The 19354-nt window shown below is 41.8% G+C and overlaps 1 protein-coding gene across 9 annotated transcripts in view; it reads left to right on the top strand.

The window, feature by feature from the left end:
- Positions 1-19354, top strand: part of LOC101157835 (teneurin-3) — a 324490-nt gene that overhangs the window by 70682 nt on the left and 234454 nt on the right. For all 9 annotated transcript variants that reach the window (XM_023954877.1, XM_023954876.1, XM_023954872.1 and 6 more), the window contains exons 3-4: positions 12440-12562; positions 16603-16723. In XM_023954877.1, the coding sequence (XP_023810645.1) occupies positions 12460-12562; positions 16603-16723 (224 nt within the window). In that variant the 5' untranslated portion in view covers positions 12440-12459. The remainder of the gene's footprint in view (positions 1-12439; positions 12563-16602; positions 16724-19354) is intronic.

Raw genomic sequence — 19354 nt, 5'->3', positions numbered from 1 at the left:
GGGTCCGGGGGGCGGCCGGGAGGCCGTTCAGCCCGGCGAGGCGGGTCCGGGGGGCGGCCGGGAGGCCGTTCAGCCCGGCGAGGCGGGTCCGGGGGGCGGCCGGGAGGCCGTTCAGTCCGGCGAGGCGGGTCCGGCCAGCAAACGGCTGGTGACTCGGGTTCACAGTCAGGAACTGGCGGCTCGGACTCAGCGGCGGGGGGCTCTGGATCCGCGGCAGGCGGCCCGGGTTCGGGGTCCGCGGCAGGCGGCTCGGCGTCAGGGTCCGCGGCAGGCGGCTCGGCGTCAGGGTCCGCGGCAGGCGGCTCGGCGTCAGGCGGCTCGGCGTCAGGGTCCGCGGCAGGCGGCTCGGCGTCAGGGTCCGCGGCAGGCGGCTCGGCGTCAGGGTCCGCGGCAGGCGGCTCGGCGTCAGGGTCCGCGGCAGGCGGCTCGGCGTCAGGGTCCGCTGCAAGCGGCTCGGGGTCCGCGGCGGGCGGCTCGGGTTCAGGATCCGCTTCAAGCGGCTCGCGGTCCGCGGCATGCGGCAGCGGCTCGGGGTCCGCGGCGGGCAGCTCGGGTTCAGGGTCCGCTGCAAGCGGCTCGGGGTCCGCGGCAAGCGGCAGCGGCTCGGGTTCGGGGTCCGCGGCAGGAACGGAAGGGGTAGCGTCCGGCGACCTCCTCGGAGCCGGAACCGGTCGTGGACGATCCGACACCCTCCTCGGAGCAGGAACTGGAGGAGTTGCGTCCAGCAACCTCCTCGGAACCGGAACGGGTCGAGGTGCGACCGGGACCCTCCTAGGAGCCGGAACTGGAGGAGTTGCATCCAGCAATCTCCTCGGAGCCGGAACGGGTCGTGGTGGGCCCAGCACAGCCCTCGGAGCCGGAACGGGACGGGGTGCATCCGGCACCGTCCTCGGAGCCGGAACGGGTCGTGGTATATCAGGCGCCCTTCTGGACGCAGGACCGGGTTGGGAAGCTTCCAGGTCCACCTCGGAAACCACGACGGGACGCCGAGAAGGGCGGCGGCGACGACGGCGGCCCCCTCTTACAGCCAGTCGACTCCCATTGAAGAAGGAGGCTGGGAGCTGACCCTCCAAAGTCCACTGGGACTCAACCCCCTCCTCCTCCAGGTAAGGGTCCTCCCACAGCCACAGGTCCTGGTCCAGAGGGTCCAGGAAGGACCGATGCCGGAGAATGTCTCGCTCCAACCAGGAAACAGGGGAGGACTTGGAATGGGGGCGGCGGTGATGTGGTCGACCCCCCCTTACGGCCAGGCGACTCCCCTTGAAGTCCCTGTAGACCTGGGAAGACCCAGGGGTCCACCAGAGACAGGTCCCCTCTGCTGGGTACTGGTATGGCTGGTCCATAATGTTACGGGGAGGGGATGAGGGGAGTACCCAGGCGCAGAGAGGACGGGGTTTAATAATAACAAAACTACAAAAACAAAAACCACTGCATACGGCAGGCTAGAAAACTCGAAATATATTACACTCGAAACAGGGGAACAATACAATATGGACCAGCACAGGAGGAAGGGAAAGACAGGACTTAAATACATACAAGGCAACAAGACACAGGTGGAAACACTCAGGACTGATGGGGCAAGGTCAAACTCGAAACAACAACGGAACAGGAAATACTACAAAATAAAACAGGAAGTGAAACTCAAAACATCACAGAACAAAAGGAAACAAACCACAAGGGCAAAGAAACAGAAACCGTAACACCAACACTGTGATGCTGAGTGCCAAGCAGGGAGGAATTGGGTCCCATTTTTAGAGTCTTTCATATGATGGGCGGACACTCGACAACAATGAGCGGGTTTTTAGCTCTTACTTTCCCACTGTGGTAAAAGTTAATATTAAAATATTTCATTTAAAAAAGCTTTGTTCTTACCTTATGGCAACTGTGTAATTTCTTAGATTTGTAGCTTTTCCTGTCTTATTTTTTTCGCATTACACACATTTTACAGATTTTTCAATAAAAATGAAAAAGCTGCAGCATTTTTTCTGAGGGGAGGAAAAAAATCAATTTTGTTTTTTTAAAGGGACAGAGTTCAGATTTTAATGGTTAAAAATTAGCATTAAATTTCCTCACATGATCTATAAAATCTGACTCATCGCACTCCCTGCTTTTTGTTTAACTATTCATCATTGTTCTAGTCGTGGCCTTACACCTATAAGCACATTTGTTTTATTCATGGTTATAAAACAATACCTACTGTCAAGATTTCCTGACAAGCAAAACAATTAGCAGAAATTAAGTTTGCTCCTTTTAGTCTGGATAAATATAAAAGGTATACAAGCAAATGTAGGCTATGAATCAAACCATATGTTACACCATTAAACCAAATTGTGGGGAAAGTAAATCGTCGCATCCATACTGCATACTCTGAAAGGGTCAAACGGTGTCAATCTGACGTCGTGTGGTGCACTGTATATATATATATATATATATATATATATATATATATATATATATATATATATATATATATATATATATATATATATATATATATATATATATACATAAAGCCTGTTTTTGCGCTGACTCTAAACAACTGTCACTCATTAATGACCTTTATAAGCAACTAAGAAGAAGCAAAGCCTGTACAAAGCCTGTATGTTATTTCTGAGACTCAAACAATGTTTTCTGTCCACAGCCACAACAAAGTGATGATTTGTTTATTTATTTATTCATTTTAGACTGTATTCACTTTAGACAATGCATCAGCCACATATTTTATAATACAGATGCAGATACAGAATTACTTTTGAGCTGTATTTGCGGTAACACTGCTCTTTGTGTGACAGATATATGGTTCCTCTGAAGTCAGGTTCAAAACTGACAACTGCTGATGGATCCAATAAAATCCACTTCAGAGAAACCCAGCATTCCCTTCAACACGGATTGTGCCAGAAATATACATTTCCTTGTCTTAAAAAAACAAAAAAAAGGTCTGATCTGAAGGATTCACATACTGTAATCCAGTTCAGTGTGTAACACAGACAGCTTTGTTTTATTATCTTCCTGTTAGAGCATTCGTAGGAACTGGCACAGAACACCAAAGGCTCTTGTGTTTCAGGTGGCATCGTGGTTTTAACAAAACTGAGGCAGCTGTTGTGTTCAAGCGTTGACATGAGAGGCTCCACATTTATGGTGCAGACTGCATCCACTAATAATTGAAAAAAAAAAAACAATGTACCCAGAGCTATCCAAAAGTATGGTTATCATTTCAAAGTTGAGGACATACTTCATTTGAGTGCTCCTCACAAAGAGAAAAGGATTGAGTTTGCTGCACACAGCAGCTGCATCACTTGTTGGGAGCCATCAGAGACTTCCTTGGGGATATTTGGAACTCACTGTGCACCTGTGCTTCAGCATCCTGCTTCATTTAGACCACACTGAATTCATCCGTTATTAACATTCATTCTAATGCTGCTGAGGGACAAAAAACTCTTCAGCTATGGATAGATGCATCTTGTATTTCTAGCATGTTCTCACAAGCAAAAGCTCAAGGCTCACTTGTGTGAGGGAAATTTTGTCCTTTTCATTATGTATGTACAGGTCATGCTGGATTTGCAACTACAGATGACTTTACAGGTTCAGTCTGCATTCACAGTGGCTAAAAACAGGAAGAGAAAAAAGGACATCGAATGGCAAAAGTGAAAAAAGATGAAGAGCATTAGGAAACAAGGACAGCCTTTAGACTTTGTACTGTTGAGAGCCCTTGAATTTTGGCCATTCAGTTAACATAGAAATTAATAGAAAAGGGATAAACAGGAGTTGCAGATAAATGATTGGGAAAAGCTTTGGCTCTGTGGTGCACTCAGAGTGTGTTCACACATACAGCTAATCACTGCTCTAACAAGCTCCTTCACTCTCCATCACTGAAACGTATCCCAAAACGTGCTCCTAGGTGGCCGTGCATCTTAACCCTAAAAAGCTACGTTCACTTCGCCTCTGTGACACACATTCAAGAGGCACCTTCCAATGACAAATCTGTTTGAACATGTGTTTCAGGGTTTCTGTGTTTGAAGACCGTTTTCTGGCTCTATGTAACAAAACAGGTGGCTATTAAGTTCCCGTTGAAAATGAAACCAGCTGAACTATGACCTCTCAGGGACTCAGATCTGGTAGTGGTGTATGGGTGGGATCCCTTTTCCTTCATGGAGTTGCCAAAATTGATCATTGAGGAGAAATGAAAAATTGCGTTTTGTACATGTAATTATCGGAACAGGGATGTGAAGAAAAAAAAAACCTGGAGCATGATGCATGAGATTTGCACCGCTTTGACATTTCGCTAAGTCTCTTCCAACTGTAGGTGGCGGACATTTGTTGGTAAACAGTGCAAAAAGAATGAGGAGAAGAGGCCCCTCCCTGCTTGTCCACCATGGGGTTTGTGTTCTTGTCACATGTCCAGTGGGAATGCAGCATCACACTAGAGCTATCGCTGGTGACGCCTTAACAACACACGCTTTTGGATCTGCTGTTCCCTTCTTTTCCCAATAAGCATAAATCAGCTGATTTTGACACATAGAAAAGCGGCTTTTCATATCGGCTTTGCATCGATATTCAACACTTTACTAACATAGAGTGTTGCATAACAGCTGTTTTCCCCATAACAGCATCAGTTGATTCACTTTTGTAAAGTTTTACACATCAGCGCAAGCCAGTTTTTCTCCACTATAGAATCCATTGGAATCGCTTGAATTATATAAACGGTTAAGGATTTTATCCAGATTTGAATTTTGTGGAACGGTGCTACAAAGCTAGCTTTTATAGGTTGTACTTCAATATAAATAATTCAATTAAAAAGATTGTTTTTTTATTTTATTTTATTTTTTTAGCTTTTGCAAATTGGCTCTATTGCATCTGTGCTATTTACATTTCTTGAAATGTTTCTTGGTATTCCAGTTTGATGAAGTTACAAATCTTTCTACATCCATGTTTTTTCATTTAGCAGATGCTTCAATCTAAAGTGATAAATGAGATTAGTTTGCTAACACTTTGTCAGAATCAACACATTTAAAAAACTGTTAGAAAATATCTCTTTGGAAAAGATAGCAAAAAAAAAAAAAATATTGAGGTTATGTTACATATCATATAGAAGAATTGTTTTGGGGATATGTAGGAACATTTATAATAACTTGTGTTATTGCAGTCAGGAAAGAAAAACATATTTATCCAGATGTCAAGCACACATTTTATTTACTGGTTTTCAAGCTAGAATGAATTACTGCAAGGAATCGTCTTCAAAGCTGTTACAGATATTCTTCATCTTCTGTCAGGATGGGGTGTGACACCCTCAGATGAAAAAGTTAGAAATTAACAGTTGGACTTTGGAAACCAGCCGGTTTCCACCATGACAGTGAATTTAATCTGGATACTCACTCATTTCTATTGGACTTGTTTGATTTTTTGAATTTTCATTGGATTTTCATTGATTACAATAAAAACTTTACATAACTTCTCTTAAGGAGGGTCTAAGGCACATGTGTCAAACTCCAGGCCCAAGGGCCAAATGTCTCCCTCCATGTCATTTTATGTGGCCACGAAAGCATACAAGTTTTTAATTTCTTAAAATAAAAAATAAAAATTTGTGTATATTTATTCATATCTAGGGGGAATCTGACTTGAAATATCAGATTGGGCAACTATACATTAGGACTTAAACACTGTCCATATCTAACCTGACTCAAATGTAAAAGGATTTAAACAATCACGTTTTTTCTATGCAACTGTAATTGTCACTTTAAGAAGTTATAAAAAGTTAATAATTAGTTACTTAAGATTAAGGAGTAGGTACCTTTATTTTTCATTACCTTTAGTTTCATCTATAATTTATATCTGGCCCTTTGAGGACAGCCGCTACGCTGATGTGGCCCTCGGTGAAAATGAGTTTGACACCCCTGGTCTAAGGGTAGGGATGCCGAGTTTAGCTTTGTCTGTTTAGTTTAGTTTAGCAATTACCTTTTATACTTTATGACTGATTTAATGTTCTTATAAAATAAGAAGTATAAAGTCCATTGAGACGACTATAGTTGTAATACTGGGCTATATAAAAACCATAGAAACCATAGAATTGCGGTGGGGCCCTGCGTTGGGTTCTCCCGGCGCGGCGGGGGGGCTGCTCTCCTGGTTGGGCTGGGGCGGCGCCCTCTTTCCCTCCGTGCCTCCCTGCTCTCTGGCTCTGGGGGCCTTGCGGCGGCCCTGCTGGCCCTGGCCTGGGTGGCGGGCTTGGTCGCCCGGGCGGCGGTTGTTCCCTGCCGGTTCCCGTGTGGCGTTGGGGGGATTCCGGCTGCCGCTGCTGGTGCGGTGGGGGTCTTGGGGTGGGGATGGCTGGGCACTCTCCCTCCTTCTTTTCACGTTCCACCATCCATTTTAGAAGAACATAAACACTCACCTGAGCACAGGTGTTAGCTCAACAGACTGAATGACTGAAATATTTCACACTAGTTGGTTTTAAGGCATAAGTATGCGTGTGAACACTATCTGTTTTGTGTACATGTCGACAGGTGGACATTTTTGCAACTAACAGGTGTGTTTATAACATTTGAGTGTGTGTGTGGACAGGCTCCGCCCTTTTTTTTTGTTTTTTTTTTCATTTGAACCTTACCATAATGATTAACAACCAGTAAACTTGCTGCTTTATGCTGCTTCATGGTCTTATCCCCCTTCCCCTCCTATTATCACCCCCTACCCCCCCTCTCTCTAACGTCCCTCTCTCTTCTTCCCCTCTTTCCTTTTCCGTCCGGTCCAACACCAAAGATTTTCAGACATGTTTGAAATTAATAAAGTTTGGCCTCAATTACAAAAGGGGTTTATTCAGACATACCTCTGGTTTGTCTGAAGATTAATAACCCCTCTTGTTAAAGTAAAATATGTCCAACCCAAGAGGCCCTCAGCTCTCATCTGTCTGCCTAGCTGTTGGACAGGACAAGTTAGAGAAAAGAAGGAAAAAAAAAAAAAATAAATAAATAAACCATAGAATTGAATTGAATCAGGAACTTTATGTGAACAATAGATTTTGATAAATTGAACAATGGTTTATTCTAACTGTTTAAAAATGTAACCACACTCCTGAAGGAAATTCTGAAAAATCCCCCCCTTTGTGCTTTTGTGTACAATTAAGGAGGATGTGCATCAGCCAACTACTGCTTATCAATCTATGTCTTACATTGCTCATCACTTGCATGAAAACCGAAATGTCTTTCTTTTTTTGATCGAGAGCTTTCAAGTCAATGCTAAGACTAGCTGCGTTTACATGGGCAAAAGTAATCAGAAAGAATCGGGAAAACTTTTCTGGGCCCATGTGCACGGTTGAATTTTAATCCGACCATTGATCCGATCAAGATATTTTGCCTATGTAACCGCACATTCATTTAACAAGAGGCACAAGGCAGCTCACAAACACTTTCAGACTCCAGCATTCTGGATGATAAATGGTCATTTTCAGTTTGAAAGTTCCAGGTTTCGGGTTTTGTCTGGTGTGGACCAGTGATGGATTGACGACCTGCCCAGGATGTTCCGCACCTTGACCTGAAAATGACCCCGGCAGCTCTGATTCAGAAGCAGCTGTGGAGCACTCTGGGATACCCCCATTATAATAAATCCTGTTTCTTAAGACTTTTCAAAATGCAATAAAAAGAAGTGAATAAGTAAATAAGAAGCAATGGGAGCTGGCCTCCGAGTATATGTTGAGTATGTTACCAAGTATTTGTAAATAAACATAAAAAAGGCAAATAGAGGAAAATATATATATCAAAGGAACGTCATTAATATCCATACAGCTTTAAATAATATCAGCATATAGAAGCATATATATATAATCTTGATGGAATAATTACATGTAGCACGTTCTGTACTTCTGAATCTCTTAAAGGCTCCCCTTCCAATATGGCCCCTGCTCATGGTGTAGATAAGCAGTTAATGTATGAAAATCATGCAGCTGTGTTTAGAGTGTAGCACCATGGAGTCTCAGAGTGAAGCAGTTCTCTGTAATTTGTGTCTTTATTGTGTTTTTCTGGACTTTTTTTCACTCCTTTAGGTTCCAGAGTGTAAGGACAGATAAATGTAATAAAACTGATGTATTTATGCATTCTTGTGCATACACTGCAAAGAAGTGTTTGGATATGACCAGTTTACAGCTTCAAAGATTGATTTAAAGCTTAAGAAAAAAAAATAGAAACCAGAAATGATGTTGAACGGTCAACAACGTCCAAACAGAATCACGCAGACAAGCGTTTCTATTAATAGCATAAATGCAGGTCCAGAAGGTAGGGGATTTAAGGATCAGTGTCTCAGATTAAGTTTAGGGTTATTAAAGCTGTCTGACCACCACTGGAAGCCTTTACCGTTCTCTCTCTTAGCTTTACCAAGTCTCCCTAAATTTCACCTGTTTGTTTTTCTCGTTTTTATCTGGATTCAGCATTTATTCCTGAATATGGGATCAGTGCCTTTCAAGGTCAAGTGTAATATAATCAGATCATTATCAAGGCTTTCTTTTAGAAGCTGTCATCACTCTTTAATGTTTGCCACAGATTCCTATTATACGGTACATGTACCCTCAGTGTGTGTGTCCGTCCTCGAACAGTTGTTATTAAAACCTGCTGTTTTTAGTTTTGAGACCATTTTTGACTAAAAATGTAATGAATGCTGCTCTTGAGGGTTAGCAGTTGCTCTAAGGTTTCGATCAAATAAAATCTCCATTAATAAAATCCCAAATTATCCTGCAATTTAAGGGGGCAAAAATTATATTGACTGAGGTGTATTTTTACTACATTCCATTACATTTAGAAAGATTCTAAATCAGCGATCTCGGCCATTGCAAATACTGTACTCGCATTTGTATTTTCGGGAACTGATTGCAAACATCTGAGAATTGGATACTCGTTACAACCCTAAATAATATGCCAGGAGGGAACTTTACTTTTTAGCACATATTTAAAAAGATTTTAGGGTTAATAATGATAACAACAACTTTATCTATCTGTAAAAAAAAAAAAAATAAGTATGATAAGTATTGAAAGATGTACTTTTAATACAGAAACTGTACATTTATGTTGTCAAAAACAGTTCTAAAGGATTGCTTCTCCCTGTTTTGTGTTTATTTGTATATTACTGTAGAGTTAGTCCGACTCAGATGAGCGGTAAAATGTCAAGGAGCTTGGTTTAAAGAATTCTTTAGAGGGTTTTTTAGGGACCTTTATTTCTGTTAAAAATTACTTGTTTTGTCACAACGTCTGTTTACCAACAACAAACCAGCAACTAGACGAAATTCACTTCATAATTTTTACTCTATAACTGGATCTTCTCCACTTCCATGAGCACCAAAAGGAGGGACACACAGCTTTTTCTGGGCGAACAGTTGTTGTGCTATGCAATTCCAATTTTAAAAAGTACGTTCCACCATTTAGAAAAGTTTTTTTCCAAAGTGTTCTTGTAGTTTGCATCTCAAGTCATCACTTGCGTCGATGACAAAAGCAGCAGAAATGTGTTGATCTATGCTGCACGCGTCAATGATTTCATGTAGTTCATGCAGTGGATTATGCTGAAATATTGTGGCCTTACAAAGGAGTTGTCTCACTTGCTGTTAGATACACAGCAAATAATAATTTATGCACACTGCCCACTTCTTTGTATTTTAGTGCACTTCAGCAGATTAGCTTACATACATTTATTTGCCAGCACAAGGAAAAAGTGACCGGGCATCATCGTGTCGGTTAATAACAGACTTTTCATGGGGGAGGAGGATTTTTCTGCCACATGCTCTCAATTTTAGGTTTGTTTACATTCACTTAATGCCAGATGGTTCAATTAAGCTACCTGCATCATTATTACAAAGAAAAAAGAGAGTCACACATGCAGCTGCAAAAACATGCACACACACCTGTCTAAATTAAAGACAATCAGTGCTTTTGTACAACTGCATTTTCTGATTTATTCTTTGTAAACTCACTTAATCTTTTACATTTTTGTCCACCCTGCCAATTTTCTGTATTTGGCTCATGGTGGCAGCAGTCTCAATGCATATTAAAAAATAAAAGTAGATGATGATAAAACATTATAAACCTAACGAAATCTTGCAAAGTCTTAAAATATTTCACCCAGAACAAAAATGTATCTTCTTAAAGCATCATTTGCAGCAAAACAGGGGTGCATATTTATTCAATTAATACATTCTAAACGAGTACAAACAAAACGTGCAACTACATTTCCTTATTTTGGATCTGCAAGTAATTTCTTTTTTTTTTTGTAAGCTATGAACTGATCTCAGCAGACCTGTGTCATTATCTAGGACATAGCAGTAGTTGCTAGTTGCTGCAGTAGTTTGTTGGAAATTTGCCTAGATTTGGGCGGAACCGCTGGGGTAAAGTAAGTCCGCCCCCACTTCCTGTCACCAATGTTTTTGCATGCTCGCCCGCCAGTTTACAGCTCCTCACATCCTTAACCTAGCATTACTGGTGCAACAAAAATGGATTTATTACAAGTCTACAAGTGCATCTACAAGTGGATGCATAGGAATAGAGCGGAGCAGGGAGCTAAGTTTAATTTTCCTATTATATGTCTTCATCATCAGAAAAACGCCACAAAAACTTGTTAAAAACACCAAAAAGACAATTTTTATTGGAGTCTGTATTTAAAGAAAACCATTGGCTATAGTGTTTTAGAATAGGCTTCATGCTTCTAAATTTCTAATTTTAATTTGTTATCATAACCTTAATCATTGGTTTGTGATGTAGAATTTATTGGTAGTAAAACATATCCTTGCACAATACTGACACAATTTTCAAGTTCTGTCAAAGCTCGTGTTACCGCGGCACCTTTTGGAGAAGACTGAGATGGATAGAGAGACAGTGGCCATGTGTTCTCTGGTCACATGAGTCCACATTTCAGCTTTTGGGAGAAACAGACGTTAGGTTTGCCAAAGATGACAAAGACCACCCATGCTGTTTTCAGAAAAGCTGCAAAAGTCTTCATCTGTGATGGCATCGGCACGCATCAACATTCGGAGCGGGGACGACTTGTTGTGAAGGGGCCGTTTAGACAAAGACGTATAACAGAATACTAGAAAGGCATATGCTGTAATCAAACTAACAGATTTTTAGCAGAAGATCTTTGGTCATTTTGACAGAACAATGAACGTCATTCTAGAGGATTCACAGCCTCACAGACATATTTCTGAACTACACCAGTGCAGGTCAATGAAAGTTACTGAAAATTCTCTAGGTACCATTTACTGCATGTTATGGTTCAATCTATTTAGCAAGACGTGAAAGTAGCCTTTTTTTAATGCACATGTAATGTTGAAAAAGGGTTTTGGAGTTTCAACCTCAACAGAGTCTATTTAAAATCGTATTTCACCTGATTTAATTTCATATTTCCTCACGTAACAACAAAGGATACGAGGGGACTTAAGCATATGGCAGTTTCATTTAATCTATTATTTGAAAAAAAAAAAAAAGTCACACATTTTTATGTTTTTTAAATGTGTAACAATTTACTTGTGTCAAAAAATTGCACACAATCTAGTTGAGCTGCGAAAAAAAAACCTTCTGATATATAGACAAGATGAAGCCTCTGGAGATATTTGATAAATATTAAAAGCAATATAAAGCATAAGGGTGGTCCTGAACAGATCAGTATCTATGTCTGTTTAATGTTTAAGCCCCCGAGCTTCTGGCTAACATCTAGGATGATGCAACACAGTGGTAACAAGTCTCTTTGAGTTTTGCCAGACGTATATCTATCATTAAGTGTAAGATAGGTAAACAGTAAAAATAGCCGTTCCTCTTTCTCGTTTTATAATTATGTTGAAATCATTTGCAGAGTATGCCCTCCGTTTCATTTATATGTGACTGAAGAGCCATGCTTTTTATTTTTGGTTGGCTTGAGCTCAGTATGCATCCTACAAACTCTGTTTCTCTGTGACAGATTGAGAGGGGGCATCCAAAAGCAATTTTCTTTGTTGTTGTTTTGTTCTCTGCCTGGAAATTAGTGCACGAAGTTAAATATAGTCATGACCTCATCCCTGTATAACAGATCTGCCTGTTTGGAAGTGAATGCTGTTTGCTGAGGAAATATGGAAAACAATTTCAGCAACAAACAAATAAGAACGACCTCCTAGAACGATTGTTGAAAATACCCCAAATCGTCTACCTCGAGGCTAAGCTTGTGCTGTTGTGTAATAAAAAGCTTCTGCAAAGGAACAGCTGGGAGCCACGTTAAAGTTTTCAGCTAAACATATAAACACACGCAAAGCCTTCTGGAGAGAACATGTAATGTCATTTGAAGCAGACTGTGCTCTAATTGTTTGTCATTTAGACGAGGAATTTGGGCCTTTCTCTGCAAATACTTGACCGTCGAGTAGCCTTATTAGAGGATGCATTTAGCTTTCCATACAGTATGTCTCATACTCATCCTGTTCTTCTCTCTACTTCCTTCTCTGTGTGTGCAGATGTACAACAGCATGCCTGTATGTTTGCCAGCTGCACGAGCAAAATCATTATGGAAGTGAAAGAGCGACGTCCATACTGCTCACTCACCAAGAGCCGGAAGGATAAGGAAGCTCGGTATACTGGTAGGATGCACTTTCTTTGTCCCTACACAACATTGAGACAGTCATGGTTTTAGTCATATAAGTTACAATGTTGACATTTTATTTTATTTTTTATTTATATGTTTATTTTTAACTGGTCCTGTCCAATAGCTGGGCAAACAGATGAGAGCTAAAGGCCTCTTGTGTTGACATATTTTACTTTAACAACAGGGGTTATGAAGCTTCTGACAAACCAGAGGTATGTCTGAATAAACCCCTTTTGTAATCGATGCCAAACTTTATTCATTTTAATCATATTTGAAAATCTTTTGTGTTGGACCGGAAGGAAAAGAAAAGGAGGGAGGAAGAGAGAGAGATATTAGAGAGGGGGGGAAAGGAGGGTGAATATAGGGGGGGGGTAACACTATGACGCAGCATAAAGTGCTGCGTCCATACGTCAACCATGGGAGGGGGACCACTACCAAGTAGCTCCTACCCTCAAGGTAAATCGCAGGCTGACACCCCCCATCATCCTGATAATAGATTATATGAGAAAGAAGGCAAGTCGGGGACAGCTGGTAGACTGTCCCCCGGTGGTCAAACAGCCGTCCCACGGCTCCCCCAGCACAGAGCTCAGGTACCCTCAGACCCAGGGGTCTCATCCCCGAAGCGCCGACCCCCCAGGCCCCACACCACCCATCCCACACAGAGAGGGAGGAGCCAGAAAGCACCATCCCCGGAAGAGCTCTGGTCAGGCTTTAACAGGACCGAGGCAGCCAAGCCGAAGAACCCAACCCGTCAAACCTCCAAGGTCCCGTACCGATAGTTGACTCTCCCCCTCTCCTAGGCAGCCCCCCTCTCCCCCTCAGGACAGGGCCAACAAGCCCGCATCAGTGGTAGGTGTCGCCTAGAGCGACTGCGGGCCCCAAGAGGGTTCCCCCACCCCGCCCCAGAGCCAGGGAAGGAGTGACCCCAGCCCCAGGTGCAGATGGGCAGCTCATCCAGCGCCACTGGATCCCCCCGAACAGGGCCCCCTGCAAACCCCCCCAGCAAAGGGCAAAATGACCATCCCCCCAAGTCAAGCCAGACCACCACTCAACCTCCCCAACCCCCCACCCAAGCCCAGAAGACCGTGCAGCACCCCAGCCTGCTCCACCCAGGCAACGGACCCAACCCCCCGACAAGCGGAGTCCCTGCCGCCCCCCACCGGGCACCGGAAACCACCGACCCCCACCCCCAAACCACGGCAGACAGACAAGGAGCAGTGAGGCACCCCACCCCCTAAGTCATGGAGTTATCTATGGGAGACCAGAGAGTGGGCGAAATTGTTGGCGCAGAGTAACACCATGACCTTTCCTCTTCCTCTTGCTGAGAGGTGTCTGTTTACAAGCTTTCCCACTAGCTTACAGCCCTTCTCACCCCCAATCTAAGATTAGCAGTGCAACAAAAATGGCTTGCAACATTGAAGCTAACCGGCCGGACAATTGAGATCCAGATGCCAGCTCAGACAAAGAAAACCGAGACGTTCATGGATGCATCAGGCAGGAAGCTTGTGGCCCACCCGGCATATTTTCTACTCAACAGATAAAGCTCTTTTTCAAATGATATTTTTTCATCTCTCCTGGTTTACAATGATTTAATAAAGTAAAACTAAGAGATGCAGTTTTAAGCTGAATTTCCCTTATATATGTCATCCATTATGATTAAAATACTTCAAGAACATGCTAAGAACACCAAAAACACCAAAATTTAGTCAGAGTTGGTCTTTACGCAAAGTAACTGAAGCCTCAGTCTCTGTTTACAAGTCTACTGTGTGTTATATAATATTAGCAACCTCAAGTTTAAATGTGCAGATACTCTTTTTAAAATATGTTACAACAGATAAAGGATGGTCTTCCAGTCCAAGGGTCACAATGCCAAAAGGTCCCAACACTAGTTGCTTACCTACACATTTTTTTGGAAAAGAACTAAAAATTATTTTAAAGAAAATAGATAAATATACCTAAACTGTTGGATCTGTTTTTTTCATTTATAGTTTTCTCTTTGCCAAAACCATCAGCAGAATGTCTGCAATAATGTCTTAATCAAAAGTTTTCTTTTTCTAAAAATTAACTTTAGGAGTGGAAATTTCTAAACTGCCAAAGGCAAAATAAATGTGGAAGAAAAAATATAGAGCCAACAAGACAGCTTATTAAAAAATTGTGCTTGCAGTAGTCCTTTGTGTAGTAGAAACAAATCTTGGGGGATTTCTCTAACTGGCCTGAGGCTTCCTAACTGCTGACAAAATGTTTCCAGGAACAGGCACCTGTATTCTGCTCTACAAATAGTTGCGCTGTTATGAAGGAGGGACGAGTCGTCCTGTTGGCTGCCTTGTTAAAATTGCCTCACCAGTTTCTGTTACAGACATTCATTTGCCTAATGAACACGCTGATTTGCACCTTCATGTCAGACATTTGAATAATGTTGTTATCAGAGACACAAATGTTTAAGTTCATTTTGTTTCTCGTTACACAAGAGCGTGACCAAATTACAAGAGAGTCCCTGCAGCACAGACAGAAACTCGCACACAAAGATGTGCTGCTTTCCAGGAAAACACTCCTCTTCACACACCTTTTGCTCCTGGAATTTGATGCAAGCAGAAACAATTTAAAGGCAACGAAGTTTAGATATTTTTCTTGTCTTTTTTTTTTATATAATTTTTTTAATTTTGTGTTTATATTCCTGTGCACACATCACCTAAAAAGAACCACATTTTATGTGTTAAAAAACTAAACCTTTTCAGAAAACTTTCTGTAATGTATATTTTAGTGAAACATAACTTTAGCTGCAAGTACTTTGATACAAACACCATAAGGATTTTTGGAACTATACTGATACAATGATAAATAAATAAATAAATGAAAACATAGTTGCTCTAAATTAGTACTATTACTTTATTCCTCCTTTACATTGTATTTTCCTAAAATATATATTAAAAACTCTTTTAAGAGGGAAGATTGTGTCGTTGGATTTCTAAAAGATATTTTTCATAAACATACAGAGGTTTTTTTATTTATTATTTTTGTATAACACATTTAACCCTTGTGCTATCTTAGATGACCCCACCCTTACTTTGACGTGTTCTCCCTACCATGACAAAGGTGGATAAAGGTGGAAAGATTTCATGTAATCCATGGACACCAGTGAAGATCACAAATCATTGAAGAAAAAAGATTCAGTGCACTGTCTAGTGGGTCTAGATGACCCCATTCCCAATGTTAAAGTGCCTAGGATAGCACAAGGGTTTCAAAATAAATAGAATATGGTCGAAGAAGAAAAAGTGGGTTGAAAAGATTTTTTTTCTTTAATTACTACAATATCTTTTTATGAAATAAAAATAAATAAAAAATGGAAGATTGAACTTTCTGTGGAAAATCCTTGTTTTTCTTAAAGGAAGTAAGTCAAGTTAATAAATCTTCATTTATATCACATTTCAAAGTGCTTCAGAATGTTGAAACAAGATAAAACCAGAGAAATAATTCAAGCTGCTGCAGATAAAACTCAATGAAACGAGCTCAAACATTTTAAAACACAGGTAAAAGATGGCTTTAAAAAGAAAAGAAGAAGAAAAGTCAGGTAGCATAAGGGAAGCATTTCAGTCACTAAACAGTCCAAAGTTGTTGCATTTTACACTTTAAGCCCAGCTACCCACTTTTAATTTGCTTTTTGTGTCACATCTTTAATGCAACCTTTTTTTAACCAAGTGAAATTTTTATAAACTGAATCTGAAGTTGTCATGAAATAATACCTCAGGGATTTATGTATTTAATGTTTCTCTAAAGTTTCTGTTTACACTGTTGCATTAAAAAACTCACTGATACACCACCATACTGAGGCTATTGTGGGCACATTGCACAAATAAAACCTTGCGTTTTTCAAAATTGCAGGATTAATGGTGGTCGGGGTGAAAGTAACATTTTATCAAAACAAAATTACAGGTTAGCAATATTTTAAAGGGGATCATTATTTTTAGGGTGCCCGCTTGCTGCCCTCAACAATTTGCCAGTTGTTTACATCTTCCATACATGTGTTGTTGTTGTCAGGCTCATCGGTGGACAGCGAGGAGTGTGTGATCGGCTCCCAGGGTCTCCGAGTCCCCACTCAGAAGTCCTACTCATCCAGCGAAACGCTCAGGGCCTTCGATCAGCACCAGGACCAGACCAGGTGAGAGCTGCATCTTTATCATGTTTCACTTTGACTCAGAAGTCCTGCTCTATATTTATTGAACTTTCAAAGGACTTTTCTGGGACAGATGGACTTTATCCAATAAACCGTCGTTTGGAATCCTCACCCGCAGACAGGTGCAGCTAATTGAACCCATTTATGAAATGAAGCTCGTGTCCTGTTCAGGAAAGGACTTCAGGGGGGCAGAGGGAGTGCAGCAATTCATCTGGGAAGCTCTGTCACTTCAAAGTGACAGGCAAAGGTTGCACGCTGCTAAAGACGCTGAGGGCTTCTGGAGGCAACGCTGTTTTTCCTCTCCACAGTGAGGCCCATGAGTCGGCTCTTGTCTGCCTTGTTTCCCACCTTAAACAGAACCACAGTCGGTGTGGGCGGGACCATCTGTTCACCATCCCAACACTTCTGTGGGCTGACATGCAGAGCCGGCAAAAGCACTGTGCAAATGTGGTCTTTTAGTTATGCGAGTTCAGCTGGACCAAATAAAATAAAAATATTTATGCACTTAGAACCAACAAGTAACAGCAAGTTTCTCTTATTCATTGGAAAAAAATGTTTGTCCAAAAAGAAGTAATGAAAATAATAAATAATAAAATAAAAGATGTTTTTATCTTGATTAAAGGGAGAAAATCTGCTAATAGAACCATTAGAATTTGTCTTGATCAGATTTCCTAAAATAAGTCGTGATGTCATGCCCTTTTTGTCTAAAAAGTGCAAAAACTTAAACATAAAAAAATTACTCTGGTAATTGGAGAAATTATGTCTGAAAAGAACTGTATATTTATACTCCTTATACTTTGTATATTCCTACTCTTTCTCCTCACAAATAGATTTTGGAAGCTACAACAGTCAAGCTATCCTAATTTCTAGACCATAAATCTTCCTTGAGTAAGACAACAACGTAGATCAATTTGTCTTGAAGATTCTATGTAAATAAGTCAAATAAAACTTTTCGGGTTGGGGTCTTCGCTGAAGCAATCGGCGGTCGCCCCGGTTGGTTGGCTGCCTCGGTCCCGTCGAGGTCTGACCAGAGCTCTCCTGGGGGCGGGGGCCTGGGCTTGCTCCATGGGGGTGGCGCTTTATGGCTCCTCTCTCTCTGTGTGGGGTGGGTGGTGTGGGGCCTGAGGGGTCAGCGTTTCGAGGGATGGGACCCCTGGGCTGAGCCCTATACTGAGGGGGGGGGGCAGCTGTTTGACCACCGGGGGCAGTCTACTAGCTGTCCCCGACTTACCCTCTTCCTCATATAATCTCTTATTAGGGTGAGAGGGGGGAGGGTCAGCCTGTGATGAACCTTGGGGGGAGGAGCTACTTTGCAGTGGTCCCCCTCCCATGGTTGCCGCATGGAATAGCCCCCCCCTCTCGGTTTTAATTGCACCTTAGGCATGTTAGGATGTTTGGACATCACTGCCAGCAAGCAGCAGCTGTCCTTTTAGCACCCTACCCGGGGTGGGGGGATGCCCAGAACTCCTGGGTGGTGGTGAGGTGTTCGTCTGGGGCTGTGGGCGCTCTTCTTGGGCGGGGCCCCATGTTGGGCCCTCCCGGCTGCTCTCCTGGTGTGACTGGAGCTTGCACTCTCTGTCTCCCCATGCCCCCCTGCACTCTGGCTTTGAGGGCCCCCGTGGCGGTCCTGCTGGTTCTTGGTGGATGTGATCGGCCGGGGGGCGGTTGTTTTCTAGTTCCTACCGTGCGGGCAGTAAGAACACCCTCCTTTCCCCACCCTCTCTAACATCCTTCACTCTTCCTCCCTCCTTTTTCTTTTCCGCCGGTCCAACACAAAAGATTCTCAAATATAATTAAAATGAATAAAGTTCAGCCTCGATTACAAAAGGGGTTTATTCAAATATACCTCTGGTTTGTCAGAAGATACATAACCCCTGTTGTAAAAAAAATATGTCCAACACAAGAGGACTTCAACTCTCATCTGTTTGCCAGCTGTTGGACAGGACAAGTTAAAAGAATAAATAAATAAATAAAATAAAAATTGTTTCCTAAGTCGAGTAAATCTGTTTCTTGATACAAAACCGCCCACTGTTACTACTATTTAAAGTTAAAAAACTTTAAAAGACCTTTTAAAGTAAAAAAACAAAAATACAATGTAAAGGAAAAATGTAAAATACTATTTAAAGTTACAAAACTTAAAAGGCTATGTAGAGTAAAATGTAAAAGTGAATTCTGTACAGGAGACTTAGGATGGAAGAGACTGATTTACAATCCTCTACAGCCAATCAGGAAGCAGAAAAGAAGAAAAAAAGAAAAAATCATGCAAAAATTGCACTGTAAAATATCCACAAATCTTATAGTGAGAGAACATTGTAATTGGAAAACTTAAATTTTAAAGTCTTAGTTCCAATGAACACTACTTTACTTTTTTTCCTTTTAATTCATATTATTGTACCTTGAAAGATTTATTTGACTGAAACTGAAGTCATAGAGTGTCTTTGGCCAATCATGATTAATTTGAGTTAAATTCTGCCTCTGGCTAAATGGCTTTCTGTGTGTTTGCTCTGGGCCGCCGAAAATCACTACTAACTAGGTTTTCCTGCAATAATGTGTCAAAGTGTTTGTGGGAAAGAGATGCAGCAGAGGCCTGTTTGGTTACTAATAGTGCTGTCAAAG

The sequence above is a fragment of the Oryzias latipes genome, chromosome 1 (genome assembly GCF_002234675.1).
Source record: "Oryzias latipes chromosome 1, ASM223467v1".
NCBI classification, from domain to species: Eukaryota; Metazoa; Chordata; class Actinopteri; order Beloniformes; family Adrianichthyidae; genus Oryzias; species Oryzias latipes.
This window is presented reverse-complemented; position numbering and strand designations above follow the sequence as displayed.